Source organism: Hibiscus syriacus, unplaced genomic scaffold (assembly GCF_006381635.1).
Source record: "Hibiscus syriacus cultivar Baekdansim isolate YM2019G1 unplaced genomic scaffold, ASM638163v2 tig00110556_pilon, whole genome shotgun sequence".
NCBI classification, from domain to species: domain Eukaryota; kingdom Viridiplantae; phylum Streptophyta; class Magnoliopsida; order Malvales; family Malvaceae; genus Hibiscus; species Hibiscus syriacus.
In genome coordinates this window covers 3,575,716-3,602,262 of record NW_024062779.1, presented here as the reverse complement: position 1 = coordinate 3,602,262, position 26,547 = coordinate 3,575,716, and the positions used below count along the sequence as shown (strand labels likewise).

Here is a 26,547-nt window from a genome sequence, read left to right as displayed (position 1 = left end):
CCATTTCTTGTCAGATAAAACAGTTTCTGGATTAACAAAGATCAGTAGGGGAAAACCACTGCCTTCTCCCCATAAACTGTCAAAGACGATGATTTTGTTTTACCTTGACTCACGAATTCAGATTCAGATTAACTGTCCTACCATGCAACGCAACTATCAAACAAAATCCCATATCAACATACATGTGAAAGAGAGAGAAGGAAGAAAACAACTACATTTCAACTCTGCCTCATTGATTTAATTAGAAAGCGTATAGTATTTCACCACAGCTTTGAAAACCAGCGTTCCAAAAAGAATTACAGAAACCCTCTTACCCCTTGCTTCCAATACTACTACTATTGTACAAAATGATATAGAGATAGATAGATATGCGCACCACAGGAGAGTGAGCTTTTTACAAATGATCTGTAGATGAAGTCCGCCTGACTCCAGACCTTAGCCCATCAAAGGAGAGCTTCTCACTGAAATATTCTAATGCCTCATTTACCAGGGATCCACTGTGATGTTGTTGGTCTGCACTTATCCGGCCACTCAGGTTGCCAATGTCAGATCCTGGCGATGCATAATTTGCATCTATAAGCACGTCGCCTTCCAATATACGGAGCACCTGGAAACCTAAAAATTAGAGCTAAACCTATCTATTTGAATAAACATTTTGAATATAACTCTAAAAGTAAAACAATGTTGTGGTAAAATAAAATTGCGTTGAGTTCCCAATGATATTAAGGCTACAAAGGTGTACGTAAAAATAACAATAGAAAGAGCCATACTGATATGAAGGGTAAAACAAATTAAAATCCTGTCTAGAACGTTTCTCATTACCTGTGACATGCGAGGCCTAGAATGAGGATCCCGCCTTACGCATAATGATGCAGCATGAAGCATGCAATAGACCTCATGCTCGGAGTAGCGATCCCTCAATCCTGGTGTCATAACCATTTTTTTATAAAACAATTAAATATTGTTTAAAAAACGATTATGACTTTAATTTGGAAAAATTGGGGAATTTGGATTGATTTGGACTAAATTGAATAGAGTCGCCATCGACCTTTGGGTTAGGTAGGTCGAATACCTAAAAACGTCTTTTAAACAATTTTAAGTAAAATCATTTTTTAAGACAAAAATGGTCTGTGCTTACCAGAAATCAAATTTAACGGGTTCGGGAGTCGGTTACGTGTGGAGAAGGGTAAGCACCCCCCACATCGCCCAAAATTGGTACTGTGTCGCTTATACGTTATCGTAAATGGTGGAAATGATAAATCGAATATAAAGTTAAACTATGATCCGTTTATTGAGCATAGTTTAATTTGCTTCGAATTAATTATTTAAAGAAAATCCTTAAAATCAATAAAAAATCTTGAAATTAGCAATCCTCCATCGGGAAAGCTATTTCAACTATTTTTCATTGTTAAAAAATATTCTATCATCAAATACGTAAAAGATGCATGTCGAATATAAATTGCAATTTGACAGTTGCGAAAAATAAAATAAAATACATATCTTGCATTGTTAAGTGTAAAATAAGAATGAATTAATAATTAACAAACTAAAAATTTATTTCAAGTTCCATTTAATTCGAACGTCGTATTAGATTGTACCACTTCGATCAAGTGATACTTTCTACGCCCGTTCTACAAATCGGTATTCTTAAAAAACATTCGAATAATGACAAAAAGGGGAGTAAAAATTAATAGATTGAAATAAATATATATATTAAAATATGTAAGAACTAAAATAAAAACATAAATTAACATATATAAATAAATGTACCTGCATAACAAGATTACAAAATTAGACTGAAATAGATATGTACAAATATGATACGTTCAAGATATAACTTAACCATACTTGATAACATAAAGGACTAAAATAAAACCCAACAAACATTGCAAACCAACTAAAATACCAACAGATATTATTTAAAGGACTAAAATAAAATTAACAGAAATTTGAAGGTCTAAACAGTAATAAACAAAAACATGAAGGCTGAATCATAAATAAACAGAATGTAAATTAGTGACTAAAGTGATTGATTTACAAATATTGCTGCCAAATTCGAACATAAAAAACATAATACAGGATTAGTGACTAAAATGCATAAATTGAAACTACATTATCAGATTCGTAAAATAAAAAAACAGAATCAATCAGTGACTATAATGAACAAGAATAAAAAATCAGTGGCCAAAATGTAATAACAGAAAAAGTGACTAAAATAAATTAATATAAACATGGAGGACTAAACAATAATTAAACGAAAATGTTAAACAATGACTAAAATAAAAGATTTATAAATATCATAACCAAATTCGAATAGCGAGGAAAATATACAAAACATTAAATCGGTGATTAAAATATAATAATTACAAATATGGTTACCATAGTCAAACATTAACAAAAATGGAATAACATGTAATCTGATGACTGAAATATAAATAAGGAAACATGAATACTCAAAATAAAATAAAATAAAAATTCATTAAATGGCATTATACTGAGATTACAAAGTACCTGGGACCTAAATGGATATAAACCCCTAATATGAAAACACGGAGAGGTATGGGGTCGAAACGGCGCCGTTTCGGTCAGATAATATAAGCCCAAAACACGGGCTAAAATCACTCACCCCCTCATTTGTTCACTTCAGCGAAACCAGAGAGGAAAGAGAGATTTAGAAATCTCTCAACCTCCCCTCGTCAAGGAGAGGGAGCCACGGCGGAGCTCGCGGTGGCGAGCGGCGGCGTCGGCGGCCGGAGGAAGCTAAAAAGACCCCAAAGCGTTCCTCTCCCAACTCTCAACCCTGATCTCAACTCCTTTACCCAAAAAAAGAACTCTAGGACCCCAGATCTTCGAGATTTACCTCTCGGCAAAACGACTCTAGCGACCTTTGACGTTCCCCACTGGTATCGAACCCACGGTGAGATTCTCTCCTCCCCTGTTCTCTCTATTTTTGCTTGGTAGTTCTCGGTTCCTCTTTTGCTCTGGGTATGTGTTTTTGTTTTCTAGAGTTCTCTCTCTCAGACCCCGAATGGTCTCCCCCAATCCCCCTCCACCGAATGGCTCCTGCATGGGATATATTGGTGATAGATTTCTTTTTGGATAGGGTAATAATATCCTAGATTTCTAGGACAAGATTTCTGACTTTGGCTTGGTTGATCTTTTTAATTATCTCTGCTGTTTGATATGATTTGGGGTCACTGTTGTAGTCATTGTTTGCAGGCGGCCGGTTGAGACAAATCTGGCAGGAGAAACAGTGCCGGCGGCGGCAGCATCAGCATCTACCTAGGGTTATGATGAAACCCTAGGTAGATGGGTCGTTGATCGGGTCTGGAGTTGGGCTGGTTCGGCTTCAAGCGGGTCGGGCTCCAATGGGTTGTTGGGTTGGCCGTTGATGTAGTTGGTAATTGATTGGGGTCTTGGGCTTACGGTTTTTTTTTTTTGGGCCTCAGTTGATGTAGTTGGGCTTGATGTGGCCTGCATCAAAATATTGTAATATGTAATTAATATAATAATAATAATAAATAATAATAATAATAATAATAAAATTAAAATTAAATTAGATAGGAAAGACCCGGACAAAAACGGGTGTCTACAGCTGCCCCTCTTTGCACATTCTTGTGTTAACAAGAATAGGGCAAAGACGACAAGACATCACGTTTTTGTCTGGTTCTCTCCCTTTTAAACTTAGAAATTGGATAATGTTGGTTGTTGGGGACGACACTGCTCATACATGATGAAGAGTTCTGGTCGTCTAAAGGTGATAACACGGTTCCTACGTGATGAGGACGGCTGGTTATCTATGGTTGACACGGCTCCTACGTGATAAGGAGATCTGGCCTGGGAATGACACGGCTCATACGTGATGAAGAGTTCTGGCCATCTTAAGGTGATAACACGGTTCCTACGTGATGAGGACGGCTGGTTATCTATGGTTGACACGGCTCCTACGTGATAAGGAGATCTGGTCTGGGGATGACACGGTTCCTACATGATGAGGACGGTTGGCCATCTTTAGAAGCTATGGTTTCAAGAGAAACCAACTCAAAGATGTGCTTCAATAGAAACAAACTCAAAGATTGAATTTTGATAAAAATTGTCTCAAGGGAGACAAAATTCGTTTCAAGAGAAACGTTCTCAAAGATATTTGCTTTGTTTCAAGTGAAATAAACTCAAAGATAAGTTTTTCCAAAGCAACTGTCTCGAAAGAGACAAGATTCGTTTCAAAGGAAACAACCCAAAGACGGCATTTAAAGGGAATTGTCTCAAGCGAGACAAAATTTGTTTTTAAGGGAAACGTTCTCAAAGATCGGCGTTTCATGGGAAATTGTCTCAAATGAGACGAAATTCATTTCAAGGTAAACGATCTCAAAGATGTTTATTTTGTTTCAAGGGAAACAGATTCAAAGATGGTAAATTTTGTTTCCAAAGAAACAAACTCCAAGATTTTTCTCAAATAAACTGTCTCGAGAGGAACAAAATTTTGTTTCCAAAGAAAGAGATTCAATGATTTTTTTTTTTTTTTTTTTTTTTTTTAAACATTGTCATAAGAGACAAAACTTTGTTTTTCAGAAAATTGTATCTTAGTGAGACAAAATTTTGTTTCCAAAGAAACAGACTCAGATTTTTCTTCAAAAGAAACTGTTTCAAGGGATAAAACCTTGTTTCCAGAGAAACAAACTCAAAGATGATCTTATTTTAAGAGAAAATGTTTCAAGAGACAAAATTCGTTTGAAGGGAAACAACTCAAAGATGTCATTGAAAGGAAACTGTCTCATGCGAGACAAAATTGGTTTTAATAGAAACGATCTCAAAGGTGGGTATTTTCAAAAGAAGTTGTCTCGAGAGACAAAATTTTGTTTCAAAGGAAACAAACTCAAAGATTTTTTCCAAAAGAAATTGTCTTTAAGAGATAAAATTTTGTTTCAAAAGAAACAGACTCAAAGATGGATCTCATCTTAAGTGAGACCAAATTTGTTTCAAATGAAACACTCTCAAAAATTAGTTTTTTCATTAGAAACCGTCTCAAGAGAGACAACATTTGTTTTTAAAGAAATTGACTCAAAGATGATTTTGTTAAGAGAAACAAACTCAAAGATTTTCAAAATGAACATATTCAAAGATTTACTTCAAAAGAAACGGTCTCAAGAGATACAAAATTCATTTTAAGAGAAACATATTCAAAGATTTTTGTTTCAAAAGAAATTATCTTAAGAGAGACAAAATTTTGTTTCAAAAGAAACAGACTCAAAGATTTTTGTTTCAAAAGAAACTATCTTAAGAGAGAAAAAATTTTGTTTCCAAAGAAACAAACTCAAAGATTTTTTTCAAAAGAAACAATCTCAAAGATTTTTTCACAAAATTGTCTCAAGAGAGACAAAACTTTGTTTCAAACTCAAAGATTTTTCACGAAATTGTCTCAAGAGAGACAAAACTTTGTTTCAAAATAAATAGACTCAAAGATTTTTCAAAAGAAACGACTCAAAGATATTTATTCAAAAGGAACAAACTCCAAGATTTTTATTCAAAAGGAACAAACTCAAAGATTTTTTTCAAGAGAAACTGTCTCAAGAGAGACAAAACTTTGTTTTAAAATAAATAGATTCAAAGATTTTTTCAAAAGAAACAACTCAAAGATATTTATTCAAAAGGAACAAACTCCAAGATTTTTATTCAAAGGGAACAAACTCAAAGATTTTTTTCAAGAGAACCTGTCTCAAGAGACAAAAATCGTTTTAAAAGAATCAAATATTGTCGATTTTGTTTATATGGAAATAATCTCAAGGGTGTTTTCAAAAGTGTTTATTTTGTTTCAAATGAAGCAATTTCAGGATTTGTTAAAAGGGAAAACTGTCTCGTGTGAGACAAATCAGCTTTGAAAATCTCAAGTGATATTAATTTTGCTTTAAGTACAACAACCTTGAAATTTGTATTATGAGAGAAAATGATGTCTCAAGCGAGATGAAATTTGCTTTAAGATATAGTCTCAAATGAGACAAAATTTGTTTTTAGAGAAATTTTCTCAAGCGAGACAAAGTTTGTTTTTGAGAAAACGATCTCAAGTGAGATCAACTTTGTTTAATGTGAAACAAATTCGAAATTTGGATCTCAAAGGGAAAAGGTCTCAAGCGAGACAAAATTTGTTTTGAAAGAAACAACAATCTAAGGTGAGATTAATTTTGTTTTAAGTGAATCAAATTCAAAATTTGTATCTCAAAGGAAAAATGTCTCAAGCGAGACGCAATTTGTTTTAAAATTCTCAAAATTTGTGGAAAAATGTCTCAAGCGAGACGTAATTTGTTTTAAAGAGAATGTTGTCTCAAGCGAGACAAAATAAAATTTGTTTTTAAGAAAACTATCTCAAGTGAGACGACACTTTATTTTTTTATATATATATATATATATTTTTTAAAAGAAAATAATCTCAATAGCTCAAAGTTTGTCTATTGATTCCTGCATGTTGAGGAAACGTCTTCAGAAGATCTGATTGTTGACTTCAGGAAGCCAAATATGTGGATTGCATTGTTCTTTCAGGTTGTCAACACCTGGTTATTTCCGAGCTCTAATTTCCTGAAAAGATCAGAATGATGCAATTTTGACTAACTATCTTGGAAGTTATGATAGATGTCAAGATGAAATTTATTTGATCTTCTTTTATTGAATTTGTCCTCAAGTGAGGAGAAAAATGTCTTTAATACACATGATGATAAATGTTTGATGCAAATTTTATGTATCATGGATGTATGTATGTATGTATGTGTGTGTGTATGTATGTATATACTTTTCTCGATCTAGAAGGAGAATGATCGCGAGAGCAGTCTATCATTGATTCAACTTGTCCGTATTTTCACCATGGTGTACTCTTGCAAACCTTGACCTGAGACCATTTGTTTGTCCCATCAAATATTGTCCAAAAATTTAGCTTCTCTTGCCCCAGCTTCGATCTTGAGCTTCAGATAGATTTTTTTTTTTTTTTTTTTTTGAATTCCAAGATATGCCTCCAGAGAGATTATCTTGTTTGAAAATGTTTTTCTTCTTCTTTTATTTTCAAAAGTCTGAAAATATCAATAGTTTTGAAAAATGTTTAATCAAAAGTTTTGAAAATATTGCTCTTTTCAAGGTTTCACAATTGACAAATCATAAAACAAGAGTTCATTGGATATCAAAGAATTAATTACTCTTTTAATCCTTCAATAAATTATAGCTATTTGACAAGTGTCAAGATCAATGCTATCTTTGAGAGATGGTTAAGTAAGGAAGGATAAAAAAGTCTCAAGTGGTTATTTTTGGTCAAAAGTATAGTGTTCTCATTTATTTGATGTTCTCTGATCTGATGGAGTAGCTTCTGTACTCAGTTATTGGAAGTGTTCTCTGACTCCCAACTCTCATGTTCTCATTCATGTTGTTTGATGCCTCATCAAGGGATTTGAGCAATCGTCTCCTATGTAATAATCTTCATATTCGAGCCGCCCTTTCAGGTTTTCAACTCAAATCCTCCTTTGGTTTCAAGACGTTACTCAGAATTTTACGTCTTTAACCCCCCTTTGTTATTTTTCTCTATCATGCATTAAAGATTTTAGAAAACCTTTTGAGTAAAATATTAATCCTGATAGGCGGGATGAAATATGAGGATAGTCTCTTCCGCTTAGAAATCCATGTATGATTAGAAGGGACTTGTAAGGCACGTAATGTAGGTCATGGTTCAGGGTTATGAAAGAAAGGGATAAAAGGCCCAAACATGTGTTTGAAGGGTATTTGAACCAAGGATCAATTAACTCTGATGCCTTCGATCTTGTTTTGCTCCATTTGAATATGCTCGTATGAGTCCTTTGTCTTCTCTTGATGTTCTATGATCTTCTGGTGAACTAATTCTGGATCAATCTCATAGTTTGAAACTTGATGTGCCATTTGAGTCGAGAGACTCTTTGTATGTGCTATTTGTCCACTTTCTCTTCTTTTTTTCTTTTCACTTTGTTTCTTTCTCTTTGCTTTAATATGATCTTCGCACTGTATATTTGGTTCACCTTTTGGTATCTTATCTGGATCAATGATCTTCACTCATACGAGCAGATTTCCTCCAACTTGCCCCCCCAATATGGAGGGTGATCCTTGATTAGGGTTGAATCAGAAGAAAATATCATTCAGGCTCAAATGGGGACACAAGGGATATATTTTCTCCTTTTGTGAAGGGATAAAGAAAGAAAGCCGTTCATCATCTCATACACAGAAGTCCTTGCAGAAGAGGTATCCCCAGGGGATAAAGTTTCAGGATTAATTTTTATTTAAATGAAAACAGTAATTAATGCATGATAGAATTATTTTGAATGAATTCTATTTTTTCTCTTCGCTTCTTGCTCTCAACATGTCTCAATTGCTCATGCTCGTCTTCAGAAAATTAATGCGAGATGCCCCACACTGTGTCTTCTTTGTAGGAAGGTTTATGTTCAATTGAACATCTTGTACTCAATGTCTGTAGGTTTTATTGGTAGAAAAAAGTTGGTTTTACATCTAAGAAGACGATTGTGACTTTATTGACTCAAAGAAAGGTATGACTTTTGTGTCTCAAAAAATAAATGCAGTGTTTCAAGGTGGAAAGAATGTTTCAAGGTCTCAAAGAGATAGAATGTCAAAAATTGGTTATTTGGTAGTGACCAGGAATTATTTCGGGTAAAAATTGAGAGATTTTATTTTGGGTTTAGACAGAATAAAATAGGTCTAATCTTGCCATATGTTGAAAATCTATAATTCTTGAAGAATTAAAAGAATATGCAATTCATTCGATATTCAAAGAACTAAAGATTAAAATTCGTTCAATTATTTAACCTTAGAATGTATCATCATTTCAGTCATCAAAGATTAAAAATATTTAAGCAAATATTGAAGAAAGAACAAAAACGAGTTCAAACAAAACAATCTCTATGGATGCAAGTAGTTGATGCAATGACTCTATTTTTCTTTGATTGTACATGCCTCTGAATCCATTATGTTCTGGATCTTGCACTTCAGTGCCTTACAATTTTCAGTAGTATGCCCTGAGATCCCAATGTGATAGTTGCATATGGCGTTAATATCATGGCCTTCAGGATATGGGGTCTCTCTTGGTTTGGATTGAACTGGAGTCACAATGTTCCTCTCAACTAGCATTGGGAGCAATTCTTCATATGTCATTGGGATTGGATTGATGCGACAGAAAGCCTTATGAGGTTTGATCCCCAGATTAGCTAGATAAGATCCTTCAATGTTAATATCATCTCTTTCCTCATTGTCGGAATGACTAGTGCCTCCTATCTGGCCATTCTTGACTGCTCTTTCGATCATTTCTCCACACATGACAATGTCAGAAAAACTCTTAGTGGCAACCCCTATCATGTAGTCGATATAAGCAGACTGTAATGTATCTATGAATATAGTGATGAACTCTCTTTCGGTCATTGGTGGATGCACTTGAGATGCAATATCCCTCCATCGTTGTGCGTACTGTCGAAAACTCTCCTAATTCTTCTTCCCCATATTCTGAAGCATTGTTCGATCGGGGGCCATATCAATCATGTGCTTGTATTGGCCTAGAAAAGCACTAGCCAAATCCCTCCAGGAGCGGACTTGAGAACGACTCAGTTGGTGGGACCACCTTGAAGCGGGTCCAATCAAACTGTCTTGAAAGCAGTGGATCAACATCTGATCATTGTTAGTGTATCCAGTCATTCTTCGAATAAACATCGTGAGGTGGGCATTGGGGCAACTGGTTCCCCTGTACTTTTCAAACTCGGGCACCTTGAATTTGGGCGGGAGCACCAAGTCGGGAACTAGTACTAGTTCTGTTGCATCCATCCCGTTGCGAGAGGTTTGTCCTCTCATTCCCTGAAATGTCTCTCTGCACCACTGTTTCAGATTCTCTGGGATCTCGTTCTTGGCTCTTCTCGTCGCTTGGTGACTAGGAATCCTTTTTCTTGGTTGAGCTCAGCCATCTTTGCTACCATTTGGTCAACTAGATCTTTTTGGTTTTGCAAGATACGATCCACGGTGGTCTTTTGCATCTGCTCCATTTTAACCTCCCACTCAACTTGCATCTTTTGCAAACTCTCGTTCAGCTCTTTCTTTAATTCCTCAAACTTTGCATCCATTCTCAGTACTGTGTGAATGCAATTGCACAGTTAGAAGTGCTTCCTCAAAGTTTCCAGCAAGGTATGATTAATGCATGTAAACATGCTTAAATGAATGTTATGCAAAATGCAACGATGCAAATGCAAATGCAGTAATGTGGATCCCAACAATGAATATTTTAGAACAATTTTCACCAGAAATAAAAGTTTTCACATTACAAGACAGTCCACTTTACAGACTTGACTTCTCTTAGATGTTGAATCGGAAATGGGTCGCTGCTTCATCTTGGATCTTCATCCTTGAAAATGATGCCCCTCAAGCGTTTTGTAAACAGACTCTTTTAATGCCCCGGCGATGCTGAAGTCAGTGCATCACTCTTCGATGAATAACGTCGGAACGATCGTAAATAATAATCTGCTGCTGGATTAATCCCCAGACTTCAGTCTTAAATGTTGCACGATCTTCGAGCTCACTGCTTTGTCTCGGATCTTTGTATTTGGAACTGATGCCCCTAAAACATTCTGTAACCTAACTCTGTTAATACCCCAGTGGTGCGGAAGTCAGTGTGCCGCTCCTTGATAAGTAGCGATGAAACGATCGTAGATAAAAATCGACTGCTGGATCACTCATCGGATCAGTGGCTCATCATTTTATTCTCGAACGTTGCACGATCGTCTTGAGCAAGTCTCCTTCTCGTACTCTGTGCATTTCTTTTTAGCCTTCGGTGCATGTCTGTGTACGCGACTGCTTGGTTGAAAACTTTTATCTCTTCTTGTGAAAATTTTCTCTCGAATATCCCCTTGCTGATCAACATTTTCGCATTATATTATGATGATGCAATGTAAAGAAGAATGAAAAAAACAAAAACAAGAGAAAATAAATAAGTTAGTGCACACAAAGAAAATAAAAGAAATTAGTTAGTACAGGTAAGACAATCGATATAGATAAAAGTGTTATTAAAAGATGAATATAACACCTACCCATCATGATATCTACCCGAGCATGCTTTCAATAGATAACAATCCTACCCGGACATGCTATCTACCCAAAAATTGATTTAATTTCAAGAAAATAATCCTAACCGCATGATATCTAGTTCGCATGCTTTTATTCTAAAAGAATAAATATATTCTACAAACTTTAAACAAAAGGTAAGGGTTTAGAAACATTCCTCCTTTGTGTACACCTATTTTAGGTACCTACTGACGGACAGAGGTTCGATATAACTATACCTAGGGTGATCGTTCGACGGTTCACTACATGCTTGGTTTCGGCTCTAACGAAAAAAAGGGACTCGAATTGTCCTTGATGTCGGTGCTCCCTTGGGCTGCCAGACCCTCAATCCTTACCCATTACAGGTTTCAAACGGACCGAGTTCAATTCGAGGGGATTCACTGCCTTATACCCATACGAGGAATAAATTCCTACGAAGGTATAAGGTATGTATCCCATGGGTTATTTGCTAAAACTCATACGAAGAATAAATTCTTACGAGAGTAAAGCATTCACCCCAACTAATTTGGATCGAAGCTCGTGTCTAGAGCTTGTGTTATGCTAATGCGAGTGATGTGTGTGAGGAGGAACATACCTACCTTCGACCCAAAAGGAAAACAAAACAAGGAAAAATGATAAAATCCTGACAAAGCTGAAAGCCAAAAAATAAAATGTTAGTACGACAAAAAACGAAGCAATTAAAAATTTCAATAAACGGATCATAAATTAACTAAAAACTAGAAATCATAATTTCCACCAAGATGACAATATGTAAACGACATACAGCCTGACTCTCAAAAAAAAGTCCCCAGCGGAGTCGCCAAGCTGTCATAACCATTTTTTTATAAAACAATTAAATATTGTTTAAAAAACGATTATGACTTTAATTTGGAAAAATTGGGGAATTTGGATTGATTTGGACTAAATTGAATAGAGTCGCCATCGACCTTTGGGTTAGGTAGGTCGAATACCTAAAAACGTCTTTTAAACAATTTTAAGTAAAATCATTTTTTAAGACAAAAATGGTCTGTGCTTACCAGAAATCAAATTTAACGGGTTCGGGAGTCGGTTACGTGTGGAGAAGGGTAAGCACCCCCCACATCGCCCAAAATTGGTACTGTGTCGCTTATACGTTATCGTAAATGGTGGAAATGATAAATCGAATATAAAGTTAAACTATGATCCGTTTATTGAGCATAGTTTAATTTGCTTCGAATTAATTATTTAAAGAAAATCCTTAAAATCAATAAAAAATCTTGAAATTAGCAATCCTCCATCGGGAAAGCTATTTCAACTATTTTTCATTGTTAAAAAATTCTATCATCAAATACGTAAAAGATGCATGTCGAATATAAATTGCAATTTGACAGTTGCGAAAATAAAATAAATACATATCTTGCATTGTTAAGTGTAAAATAAGAATGAATTAATAATTAACAAACTAAAAATTTATTTCAAGTTCCATTTAATTCGAACGTCGTATTAGATTGTACCACTTCGATCAAGTGATACTTTCTACGCCCGTTCTACAAATCGGTATTCTTAAAAAACATTCGAATAATGACAAAAAGGGGAGTAAAATTAATAGATTGAAATAAATATATATTAAAATATGTAAGAACTAAAATAAAAACATAAATTAACATATATAAATAAATGTACCTGCATAACAAGATTACAAAATTAGACTGAAATAGATATGTACAAATATGATACGTTCAAGATATAACTTAACCATACTTGATAACATAAAGGACTAAAATAAACCCAACAAACATTGCAAACCAACTAAAATACCAACAGATATTATTTAAAGGACTAAAATAAAATTAACAGAAATTTGAAGGTCTAAACAGTAAAACAAAAACATGAAGGCTGAATCATAAATAAACAGAATGTAAATTAGTGACTAAAGTGATTGATTTACAAATATTGCTGCCAAATTCGAACATAAAAAACATAATACAGGATTAGTGACTAAAATGCATAAATTGAAACTACATTATCAGATTCGTAAAATAAAAAAACAGAATCAATCAGTGACTATAATGAACAAGAATAAAAAATCAGTGGCCAAAATGTAATAACAGAAAAAGTGACTAAATTAAATTAATATAAACATGGAGGACTAAACAATAATTAAACGAAAATGTTAAACAATGACTAAAATAAAAGATTTATAAATATCATAACCAAATTCGAATAGCGAGGAAAATATACAAAACATTAAATCGGTGATTAAAATATAATAATTACAAATATGGTTACCATAGTCAAACATTAACAAAAATGGAATAACATGTAATCTGATGACTGAAATATAAATAAGGAAACATGAATACTCAAAATAAAATAAAATAAAAATTCATTAAATGGCATTATACTGAGATTACAAAGTACCTGGGACCTAAATGGATATAAACCCCTAATATGAAAACACGGAGAGGTATGGGGTCGAAACGGCGCCGTTTCGGTCAGATAATATAAGCCCAAAACACGGGCTAAAATCACTCACCCCCTCATTTGTTCACTTCAGCGAAACCAGAGAGGAAAGAGAGATTTAGAAATCTCTCAACCTCCCCTCGTCAAGGAGAGGGAGCCACGGCGGAGCTCGCGGTGGCGAGCGGCGGCGTCGGCGGCCGGAGGAAGCTAAAAAGACCCCAAAGCGTTCCTCTCCCAACTCTCAACCCTGATCTCAACTCCTTTACCCAAAAAAAGAACTCTAGGACCCCAGATCTTCGAGATTTACCTCTCGGCAAAACGACTCTAGCGACCTTTGACGTTCCCCACTGGTATCGAACCCACGGTGAGATTCTCTCCTCCCCTGTTCTCTCTATTTTTGCTTGGTAGTTCTCGGTTCCTCTTTTGCTCTGGGTATGTGTTTTTGTTTTCTAGAGTTCTCTCTCTCAGACCCCGAATGGTCTCCCCCAATCCCCCTCCACCGAATGGCTCCTGCATGGGATATTGGTGATACATTTCTTTTGGATAGGGTAATAATATCCTAGATTTCTAGGACAAGATTTCTGACTTTGGCTTGGTTGATCTTTTTAATTATCTCTGCTGTTTGATATGATTTGGGGTCACTGTTGTAGTCATTGTTTGCAGGCGGCCGGTTGAGACAAATCTGGCAGGAGAAACAGTGCCGGCGGCGGCAGCATCAGCATCTACCTAGGGTTATGATGAAACCCTAGGTAGATGGGTCGTTGATCGGGTCTGGAGTTGGGCTGGTTCGGCTTCAAGCGGGTCGGGCTCCAATGGGTTGTTGGGTTGGCCGTTGATGTAGTTGGTAATTGATTGGGGTCTTGGGCTTACGGTTTTTTTTTTTGGGCCTCAGTTGATGTAGTTGGGCTTGATGTGGCCTGCATCAAAATATTGTAATATGTAATTAATATAATAATAATAATAAATAATAATAATAATAATAATAAAATTAAATTAAATTAGATAGGAAAGACCCGGACAAAACCGGGTGTCTACACCTGGATCAACCAATTCATCTATAGCATATTCTTCCAGAAGGGGACGGGCCTATTCAAGACCATGAAATAAAAAATAAGCGAAAATAAACCAGGACATTGAAACAGGCAGAAAGAATGTCTTTGTCCTTCACATATATGGCAGATGTTAGTGAGATCTCTTTCATAAATTGTTCTTAAAGTTACACTATGGAGGGGAAAAGAATAAATGCTCGAACTAGCAATGTGCAGAAAGACATAGAAGCAGAGGTTTAAAACTTTACCCATTCAATTAGACATTGTTGGCCTTTTGGCCTATTAAGGTCCACAGCTTTCCGCCCAGTAACAAGTTCAACTAACACCACTCCCAAGGAATAAACATCGGCTTTTTCGGTTATTTGGCCGGTTTCAGTGTATTCTGGTGCCAGATGCCTATGCCACACCATAAACCATAACTAATTTCTTTATTTGCATTAAGTTAGGTAAATTGTGAAAAACAAAGACGTCGTTCTAGTTTACCCAAATGTTCCAATCACTCTTGTTTCGACTCCAGCATCACCATCAGGCTGCCATCTGGCAAGGCCAAAATCACCAACCTAGCAAAACAAATCTGAATCAATACTTGCATGGACAACCATTTAACAAAGCTTCAGTTATAGGAACTGATTCTCCTCGTATCCATCTTAAAATATTTAAGGTGATTGGATTGCAACTAAAAAGGAGGATATTGGACGTTTAATGTCAATGCACCAAAATCCTCTTAAAATTTGAACACCAAAACACAATGTTTTAGTAGTTTCTTTATAAAGTTTTACTAACACCAACGAAAGGAAAGGATTCTGCCTAATGTCAACACTAGAAATGAAGAATAAGATCCTTCATTGTGTAAATTTGAAATTTACGCATGCAGAAGGGTTAAAAGTTTGCCTACCAAAGATTCAAAATCATGGGTAATCAGAATGTTGTTTGGCCGCATATCACGGTGCACGATGCATCCAACTCTGCATTCTTCAAGAAGGTATCTCAGACCTCTAGCACATCCTATAGCAATCTTTTGCCGCGCAGACCATTCTAACACCTCCCCATGATGCCCTGGAACACATCAAATTTGTGGTACATTCAAAACTATTGTTGCTAGATAGAAATAAGCATATTCAAGAAAAATAAATATTTTCATCTAAAAACTAGAGTGTGATCATGCTAAATCAACAGTAACAGCTCCATCCAAGTTCACTATCTATGGTTTCTTTTTGCACTTCTTGCATTTTACCATCTATGTTAGGGGGGAAACACCTTTTTCCAGTCCGATCATCAAATCCAAATAGTTAGGAAAATAGATTGTCAATAAAAACGAGATATCAAGCCTCTATGTCTCATAGTTTTATAGAAAAGTCTCTAGGGGCCCATAAGATGATGACTATGTCTACCACAGGAGCACACCAAAGATCAGTACATACATAGTGAAGTGAATTAAAGATCGGTGAAATACCATATAGATGAGAATCTAGAGATCCATTGCATATGTATTCATAAACCAAAAGCCGCCTTCTATCCTCAATGCAGAATCCAATCAGCATAACAACATTCTTGTGCTGAGCACAGCTGAGGGCTTCCACTTCCGAGTAAAATTCATGATCTCCTTGAGAACTAGCCAATTTGTGTTGCTTGACTGCAATTGCCTGTCCATCTGGCAGTACTCCTCTATAAACGGATCCAAACCCGCCCTTGGCCAAGAAATTAGCTTGAGAAAATCCACCAGTTGCAAGCTCCAATTCAGCATAGGTAAACCACCTTGGCGGTTTTCCAAATACAGGTGCCCTATGCTGACATATTGAACACAACGGAGGAGGGCCAGGAGGGGAGTTTCTCGATAATGTAACTGCTTCTCTCACATTTCCACTAAATTCAATATCACTCCTAAAGCTTGATATTCCAATTCCAGCTTCTCTATCAGATTTTGAAAATTTCTCCAGTGAGGCTTTTGTTGTTGAAGCTTGAGCCCTAACATTAATTCGACCTGAAGGCTCTTCGAGGTATTGTGAGGACTGATGATGAGAAGTAAGATATTCTGTTATCCATGGCTGATAACTTAAACTCGCTGAAGATAAGGATAAGTTTTCGCTCTCTGGGTCTGAAATGGATTCATCAAGATCCTGGTTTTCCTTGATGACTAGTGATTCCTCTTTCTTCGAGTCTGAATTTCTTTCTGAGGAGCAAAAAGGTGAAGTGCCTGGATCAGAGCTAGACACTGAAGAAGTTCCTGCTTCAATAGCACTGAATGTCGTCCCAAGCACTGGACTGCTAGTTGGAGTGAAAACAGGCCCTATATCGGATGATCCATTTTTGTTTTGGGGATGCTTTTCAGATGTTTCATCTGCCTCAGGATTTAATTGACAAGCTTCAGCTTCCTTCTCAGATGACCCAACCAAATTTAAGCGGAGCACTTTTGATTGAGAACGCTTCATGATCACTATGTTGCATTGCAACTCCTCCATACATCGCTTTTCCTCATGTTTGAGCTGCCTGAAAAAAAAATAAACAAATGGGGATATAACTTTTAGGATACAACACAAAAAGAAAAGAAAGGAAGAAGAAACAAAGCAAAGAGGATGTTACTTATCCAATACAACCCAACTAGATTGAGCTTGTTTAGCTTCTTCAGCTACAGCTCCACATGATGATTCGGATACACTTTTTATCTTGACATTAATCTGTGCAATGAAGCTCCGAAACAAATCATTAGCAGGCAATGACATTTACATAAAACAATAATATAATCAAGCACCCAGTATTTACCTTGTTTGGATCATAAACATCGTGGAGCTGGAGGATCATTTGGGAGAAGGAATCACTGATACCAGAATTTTGCTCCGAACTTGATCCGGTTTGGGACTTGCGGCTACTGCAGGCACAATCACCAGAGAATCTTGGAAAACCCCATTTTCTACCTGGAGGGATTGCGGCATTTAATCATCAGGCAGGAATAATGGTTGAAAATTAAGTTAGAGGATTTGTAAAGAGTTGACATCATAATCAATTCTAACGGCGACTCTTCTGAGCCTCGAGCACTTCCTATGCCAGAAAGAACTTAACACACTCAGGAAACTAAATAATTTTAAAAAAAGAAATATGAGATATGTTATAAACTGGAATGCAAAATCTGGAAGATAATCCATTATCATATACAGTAATTTTTTTCCAGGCAGATGATAATATGCCTGCATCCAAGTAACTGCGATGCGCACCGGCTAACAAAAACCCTTTGACAGTATTCATAGACCATTGATTCATGTAATAAAATTTCTAAAATCCCAAAATAGAAAAGCACATCTATACCATCGGCAGGAGTTCAATCCTAAAACGTCATAGATAAATGCGAAAGCAATAACAGAACAACCTGAACAGTGTGAAGGAACAACAAGCAACGTAATGCAGTCTCCAGGTTGAACAACATGAGTTAATGCCCACACCAGAGCAGTCTTGGAAATTTCTTTCGATGCTTTAACAGCAACCACTACTTTCTTGGCCATGCCCAACCCAGTTTTCCCTTGCTTTCCCTTCTATTCTCGACTCATTTGCCACGGAGAATTCCGATCGAATTTCCTCACTTCACAACTTAAAAACTATCTTAATAACAACTACCATTGTAGAGGCCCCAAAAAACCATTCTTAAGAGGAACTAACAAAAAAAATTTTGCATTATTGATCTGCCCCCAACATATTGGATTCTGAGTACATGTGCCACCAAAATGGCTAACTATTCCATTCCAGATAATCTGCTGAGAAACAGAGAGATATGCATCTATGACAACCTCCTTTTCACTGATTCAGGTGAACGACGGACTACTCACTCAGTCACTCTAAAAAAACCAACTTTTCAAAGTTCTCTTAGTTTCACCTTCCTGTTAAATGTTAGTAGTATGTCTATTCATTGCACATTTGATGAAGATCTGACTACCCTTTTATCACTAAAACATGAAAGTTAAGTCTTTTGGCTTAAATTAGAGGCACGGATTGAGTATCATACTGTTTGTCATGAAACTGCAAAGCGACAGCTGCCCCCAAAAGGTGAATCAATACAATGAACCTGCTTTCCCATTTCTTTTCTGAATGGGGTTCAAATCATGGTGTCAACACAATGAAAGTAACAGCTACAAAAGAAGAAAGGGTAGGTTGTGTCTTTCTGGATCCGAGAATCAGTTTCCCTCCTTTTTCTCTCGTTCAGTTCTTCGCAGAAACGGAACAAAATTTTCTGCACAATGATTCTCTTGTATAGGTTTCCATACAAAGAAGATCAAATCAAATCACAATGAATGACAGAAGAAAAGCATGCGTTGTAAGGCAGCAGCGTTCTTGTAGAAGGATTTGACTCTTGAAATGTTCACATCTAGCTAAAGGCCTCAGTTGTAAATAGAAAACACTCGGCACTCTTTTCAACCCTCGAATTCAAGCAACAAAACTAGTTCAAATCCTGCGAAATCTGTACATAATAAAATAGAGATTAGTACGTCAAAACTTACACATATTAGAAAATCAAAAAGAGAAAATATCTGTGTTCGTAGAAACATTTTAAAATATGATATACAAAACCAAACAATATCAGCTACCTCGCTAATTAATAATCAAACCTCCAAAAAATTGTTTTTAAAACAAAACCCATATACTCTGTCATAAAGGAATCAAACTTTCACCCAATTTTTTTTTTTTTAAAAAGGCTTATATATATATATATAACAAAAAGAACATGTTGAGAGTGAAAAAATGAGAAACAAAATGGCTTCGTGCCCAGTCGAAATAGTTACCTATATGTTTCCGTTACAATCATTTTAATTTAGTTTAACTAGCACTGTTCTTCTTCTTCTCCATCGTCTTCTTTTTCAGGCCATATTAGCAACACTAAAAATAAGCAAGCTAAAATGGGACTCACTCATCTCTCATTTGTTGATGATATTCTTATTTTTTGCAAGGGGAACACTGAATCTATTATTGGTGTTAATAGTGTCCTGGACATGTTTTATAAAATGTCTGGTCTGAAACTCAATGCATCCAAATGTGAGCTATTTGCTGCTGGTATGATTGCTACGAAACTAGAAGAGATCAATCTGTCTACTGGTTTTAAAAATGGCAGCCTGCCTGTAAGATATTTGAGTATTTCTCTAGTCACTAGAAAAATTTCTGATAAGGACTGCTTTCCCCTCATTGAAAAAATCAAAGTTAAGCTTTATCAATGGTCTTCTAAATTCCTTAGCTATACAGGGAGAATGGAACTTACTAAAACTGTTTTATCCAGTCTTTCCAATTTCTGGTCTAGACAAATTTTTCTGCCTCAATCAATGATTAAAAAAATCGAGCAATTATGCTCTAAGTTCTTCTGGAAATGAGCTGATCAAAAAGCTTATGGTGCTCGTGTGAGCTGGAATAATATTTGTTACCTCAAATCAGATGGAGGACTTAGAATCAAAGATTTAAAGACTTGGAACAAAGCTTGTATGCTCCCTCTCATTAAAAAAATTCTTGCAGGTGAGGGTTCTCTTTGGGTAGCATGTATCAAAATATTTTTAAGGACAAAGACTTTTGGAATGTTGACATCCGTTCATCGCAAAGTTGGGCCTTAAAGGAAACTCCTAAAATTAAGACAGGAAGCTCGTCCTGTTCTGGACGCTGGAAATACAACAATTACAGCAGTTTGAGATGCCATTGGAGTCAAGAAAGCTATTGTTCCTTGGCAGAAAATTGTATGGTTTCCTATGCACATTCCTAAGCATAGTTTAATCTCTTGGATGGCTTTGCTTGATAGGCTTCCTACAAGAGAAAGACTAAACCATATGGGACTAATCACTGACTGCAAATGTATAGCCTTTGGAAACTAGGGATCATATTTTTATGCTATGTCCTATGGCTAATTCAATCTGGAAAAATATTTTTTCTCTCTCGGGACTTCACTTCATCCCTTGCCCGTGGGACGCTTTTTGTGCAAGGGCTTCCAATGCTTGGAAAGGCAAATCAATGCTCACTCTTATTCTGAAGTTATCTTTTAATGCTACTATTTACTTACTATGGGATGAAAGAAACAAGCGAATGTTCCAAGGTAGATCCAAGAATGCTCAAGAATTATTCCATACAATCAGATATATAATTGAACTGCACTTAAGCAATAGGAAATTCAATTGTAATGACAATGTTAATATTACTCTTTCTAGGAATTGGAATATAGGGTGATATTTGTTTTTGTGTTGAATGATCACTGTTATTTCGCTCCGTTTCTTTGTATCTTAATGTTGTACCGGTTGATTTTGGGTAATAAAAAATTTTAATTATCCAAAAAAAAAAATAAGCAAGCTCAAACAAGTATGGATAAATACTTATCTATACTAAACTTCCACTTAAACAACAAGGAAATAAAGATGGGGTGAGAGAAATGGAAAGAACTTTTTAATAGAAAGATTTGAAAAAAAAAATACCTTTGGCATCTGAACGCTGTGTAACGAATATCTATGCTGACAACGATAATAAATTTTTGCCTGTAACTATAAACTGTAATTTTTTTTATTTGTAAACGTGTTACAATGTAATTTATATTTAAAATACTTATTTATTTTTATATAATACAAATTATTTAAAATTTTAAAATAAATTTAAAATCACATTTTTTAAATATGAAAATATTAATTAAATTAATATCTCATAAGTGAAAATAATACATTATTACACAGAGGTAATCTTTAAAACAATGGTTGAAATGATAAAATTCTATGTGATATTATTTTCATATATATTATGATTAATAGTATGTTTAAATTTTTTAATAGTAAATTATTCTAATAATTATTTGAATATATATTTTGATAATAATGATTGTGATTTTATATATATTTCAGTTGTCGTTTAAAATATATAAAAATGATTAATTGAATTGAGATAAGCTTGTTTCACTGAAAATATTTTCTGAAAAATATTTTTCGTAAAATGAATTATATTTCATGGATAACATTTTCTAGAAAATGTTTTACGGTGTTTGGAAGAAGTTGTGTAAATCATTTTTAACTAGTTGATGAATTTTTAAAAAGTTATTTATTTCAAAATTTTAAATACAATAAATAATATTATTTATCATAAAACTCAATATTATTATATTTAAATATTAGAATAATTTATTTATTATAATATTATTTCTATAATTCTATTAATAAAAATATTAAGATTAAATATTTTATTGAAATAAACATTTTAAATTATATTAATTAATTATTCAAGTAATAGTATTATATTATATTTTAAAAAATATTAATTAATGTATTTTAAATATCTTTATTAAAATATTATTATATTATTATACTAATATTAAATACATAAATAATATTATTCATTATTAATAATTTATTAAATATTATTAAAAATAAAAATACAATTGAATATTTATTATATTATTAAAAATATTATATTATATTATTATATTAATAAATATATTTTAAATATTTTAATAATTAATATTTTAATTAAAATGTTATTAAATATTTTATTAATATTAAATTGATAAAATAAAATTATTTTGAGTATTTATTATTTAACGCGAAAAGTTTAGAAAATGACTTACGAAAAATCAGATCGTAAGTCATTTTTCAGAAAACACAAAGAAAATTTTGTTGATCAATAAAATGTTTTACGTTGACCAACCAATTTTCCTCCAACCAAACACCGGAAATGAGGAAAATGGTTTCCAAACATAGTTTTACGTTAAACAAACAGACCCTAATGTTGAATAATGTTTTATGTTTTCCACCAATTTGTTTTGCTTTGTTAAATTAAAATAAAATAAAGTTATTTTTTCAATTGAATGGTGACATAGGACACGGCACGTGGTATGAATGACAGTGGTTAGATGATTAAATTTATTTTAATTTATTAAGAGTATGACTATATTGCCATAATATGTAAATAATAGGGATCAAATATATAATTATATCAAAATATTTAACGACAATTAACCTCTGGTGACCATATCTTAATTAAATAAGAATGAATGTGATCATATCTTATATATTTTGAAATCAGTGACTAAAAGTAGACAAAATATAAACACAAGTGATTATCTGTATAATTAACCCAATAATGAAACTATGACTAATTTTATATAAAAATTTAAATTAATATCAATTCTAAATCTAAATTAATATTTTTCCTTTTTCTCCTTATAAAATGAAAATAAAAAATAAAAATGCATTAATTGATATTAAAAACTCACGTTTCGAAGATAAAAATATTGTGGGGGGGGGGGGAAGTTGTACGGTTGTATACTTGTAGTAATAGGAGCACAAAGGTAGGTAAAGATGATAATTTAATATGAATTTGATCTGACCTAGAGATTTTTTTTTAAATATTGATTTTAGTTTGGGTTGAGTCAATTTTTTTATGGGGTATAGTTGGGTTGGATATGGTTCGGGTGGAGGGTGAAAAACTTCAGCCCGAGAATAATAATATAGTTTTCTTAAAAAAATTATTATTTTTTAATTAAATCTTTTTTTATTTCGATTCGGGTTAGATTTATACTCTAAAAACTCGGATGAATCAAGTTCGGATGAAAGATATATATATTTTCAAGTTAGATTAGGTTGATTAAAAATCTGTCCCTAACCTGATCCATTGCCATTTTAAATGTAAGTATTGGGTAAGGAACAACGATGAAAACTATGATGAAGATTACGAGAATTCAGTTGGACTTAGGTGGCATTTCTGAGGTTGGGGATTGGTGGATTCAGGTTAGTAACGGAGCAACGTCGTTTAGGTATTTAATATATAGTGTTAGTTTTTGGGTAAGAAATGACCATCTAGCTCAGTTGGTAGAGCACAAAACGTTCTTTACCTTGAGGTCGTGGGATCGAGTCCCATAGAAGGTATTTCATAATTTGGAGGTCTCCTACGGAAGTTGCTCTCAACCTAGTGTTGGGGATAGTCTACTATCTTACCTCCCCCTTACCCTATTACATATGGGAACAAGGGACAGCCATTTGTTAGTTTTTGGGTAAATTACTCCATTATTGTAATTGTAATTTTTATTTTTCAAAATATAGTAACTCATATTTTATTTGTCAATCTATTGCATTTTAAACAGTAAATTGAAAGACGGTGAGATTGCAACCCGTCTTCACTGTTCATATAATTTTTTGAATAAAAAATAAGAGACGGTTGGTAGACAACCTGTCTTCACTATTCACAAAAAAAATAGCTACAGAGAAAACAGTGTGATTACAAACCGCCTTCACTATTCACAAAAAAAAGTGTAGACGGTGGGAATACAACCCGTCTTCACTATTCACCAAAAAATAATTAAAAAAATCAATATATATGGTTGGAATACAACCCATCTTCACTATTCATTTAAAAAAATTCATTCAAATGGAGTAGCAGGAGCCGGCAGGTGCAGGTGTAAACGCTTAGACTAAGTGCATAGGGTTTGGAAATAAACGGTAATAGGGTAGTATTAATATATAGGGTAAGGACATTAATTATCTATTAAAAATTAAATTTTATTGTTTAGGGTTAGATAACGGGAAAATAAATTGTTCTGTTGAGAGAGTTGATTTTTTGTGTGTTAAATAGGTGAGGTTGAAGATATCGTGTGAAAAAATTGGAGTATAGAAGAAGAAAGGGGAAGAAAATTTAGTAGTAAGTTGGATTTGATACTTTAATTTTTATTGAAATAATATTATATTTCTAGTTTTATTTTAAATTTTTAGAATGTATATTATTGATGTAGTTTTAATTTTACATATGTAACTTTAATAGATTTGGAACATAAAAGAAAAAGAGAAAAAGATTTGGAACTTTGGTAGAATATTTTGGACCCAACAAGTAAGCTGATTTAGTTTTTAATTAAATATTTTTATTATATTTACACATTCATCCATTATTAATTTAAATTTTATGTCTTATTTTAGTTTAGAATTTTAGTGGTTTTCAAGTAGTATGTTCTTAAATATTTTGTTATTTATTAGTTGAAATTAATTACGATAGTAGTATATTGTTTTGTTTTAAATATAGTATTATATTGTTTTGTTTTAAATATAATTACTTTTTAAACATGCAGAGAAAATGAGCAACAAATTTATGATGATTGTCCATTACAATGGACAAATAGTGAAAACTAATGTTGGGGTTGTATTTGAATCTAAAAGCTCTATGAACATGATGTTTAAAAGGGATATCAAGCTTCAAGAAATGAGAGAAATGATAAAAATGAAAATTGGAGATGAGATTGGTGGTTTACAGTATAGGTGAAAAAACATGTCACACTCCAATTAGATATTATGCAATATCTCTTCGAGATGATAGTATATTGGAAGCATGATTGCAATACATGAATCAAAAAATACTCGACTATTGAGTTATATGTTGAGGTATATGGCAAATATGATGTTCCTGGCTCATCCATAAACGTATTTGGAAATTCATCTCAAATGGGTTACAGTAGTGAGAATGTGAGATTGAGGAGCAAACATATCAGTGTAGAAACATCTTTGTCGCGATGCTAGAAAGTGGGACATCAAGAGCATTTCTTCGATATGGTTGGCCTTCGACATATGTAGTTGTTGATCCGAATGTTGATGTTGATGTTGAAAATCTTTGAGGTCGATGAGGGGAAAATACTTGTTGATTCTAGCGATGATGAAGAAGAGGATCCCGATTTTATCGGTGATTACCTTGGTGGTAACCCAGTCTAACAATCTAATTATAAGTAAGTTGAAATTAAGAAAAATTGGATAATTTTTAAGTTAAATTTAATTTTGTTGCTCCATCTTGTTAAGAAATTTTAAATTTAAATTCAAATTATATAAATTAATTTTTTTATATTAGACAAAATTTGTTTTAAATCTTACTTCTCCTTTTTCTTTATATCTTCTCAAAATTACTTGTATTTTATTAGAATAAAAACAATAAATTACTTTAAAAATAAATTAAAAAAATACACTACTACATCATATATGTATATATATATATATATAACTAAAAAATAAACTATAACATGAAAATTTTTTCTACATGAATATTAATATTCACCAACAATCAAATTAACTATAATAGATAATTTAAAAAATTAAAAACAAAATTAATGATATAATATTACTTAATTAAAAATTAAAATATACATTTACTTACTAATATTTTCTCCTTCTTCTTCCTTATTCTCTTTCTTCTTCTTTTACAATTTTTTCATTCTTCTCAAATTACATGCATAATATTAAAATTATATTAAAATTTCTCAACAATCAAACTAACTATATAATATATCATTTAAAAATTCTTTCTTCTCTTTCTTCTTCTTCTTCTTTTACAATTTTTTCCTTCTTCTCAAATTACATGCATAATATTAAAATTTTAGTAACATTCATCATCAACAATCAAATTAACTATAATATATAATTTAAAAATTAAAAACAAAATTAACAATTTAATATTACTTAATTTCTACTTACTATTTCTTCTTCTTCTTTTTCTACAATTTTTTTTTTCTAAATTAACTTCAACAATCTCTCCTATTTAATGCAAAAAATTTAAATTTCAACCACGTATTTATCTATCCATCAATCCACAATCATTTTACACCAGCTTTTTAAATTTCCAATGATTACTTAGCGCTTGCTGCTGCCTGCTACGGCTGCCAGCCTTTTTTTAACGGTTTAATTGAAAGTATTTTTTTATTTTCGTTGAATAGTAAATACCACTTAACCTTACCTTTACTTGCCCCCTTAGTTTATTGTTGCATGCACACTGACTCGTGTCAACCTTTTTTTTCCGGTTAACAGTGTATCGTGGATTAATTTTTTTTTTTGTGAATAGGAAGACTGGTTGTAATCCCAACGTCTTCACTGTAGTTATTTTTTTTTGTGAATAGTGAAGATGGTTTGTAATCACACCGTGTTTACTATAGCTATTTTTTTTTGGTGAATAAGAAGGGTTGTATACCAACTGTCTCTCATTCTTTATTCAAAAAATATATATGAAC

General features: G+C 33.5%; 1 protein-coding gene across 1 annotated transcript; it reads right to left on the bottom strand.

Annotated features, from left to right (window-relative positions):
- Nucleotides 1-394: 394 nt before the first annotated feature.
- On the bottom strand, nt 395-17,456 carry LOC120131865 (inactive protein kinase SELMODRAFT_444075-like; the record flags this gene model as incomplete). Its single annotated transcript, XM_039148747.1, has 9 exons — nt 395-607; nt 823-923; nt 14,571-14,619; nt 14,831-14,978; nt 15,066-15,142; nt 15,478-15,638; nt 16,036-17,069; nt 17,163-17,257; nt 17,343-17,456. Coding segments are annotated over 9 exons (1,992 nt in total), but the record flags the coding sequence as incomplete, so codon positions are not given.
- Between the last annotated feature and the right edge of the window lie 9,091 nt (nt 17,457-26,547).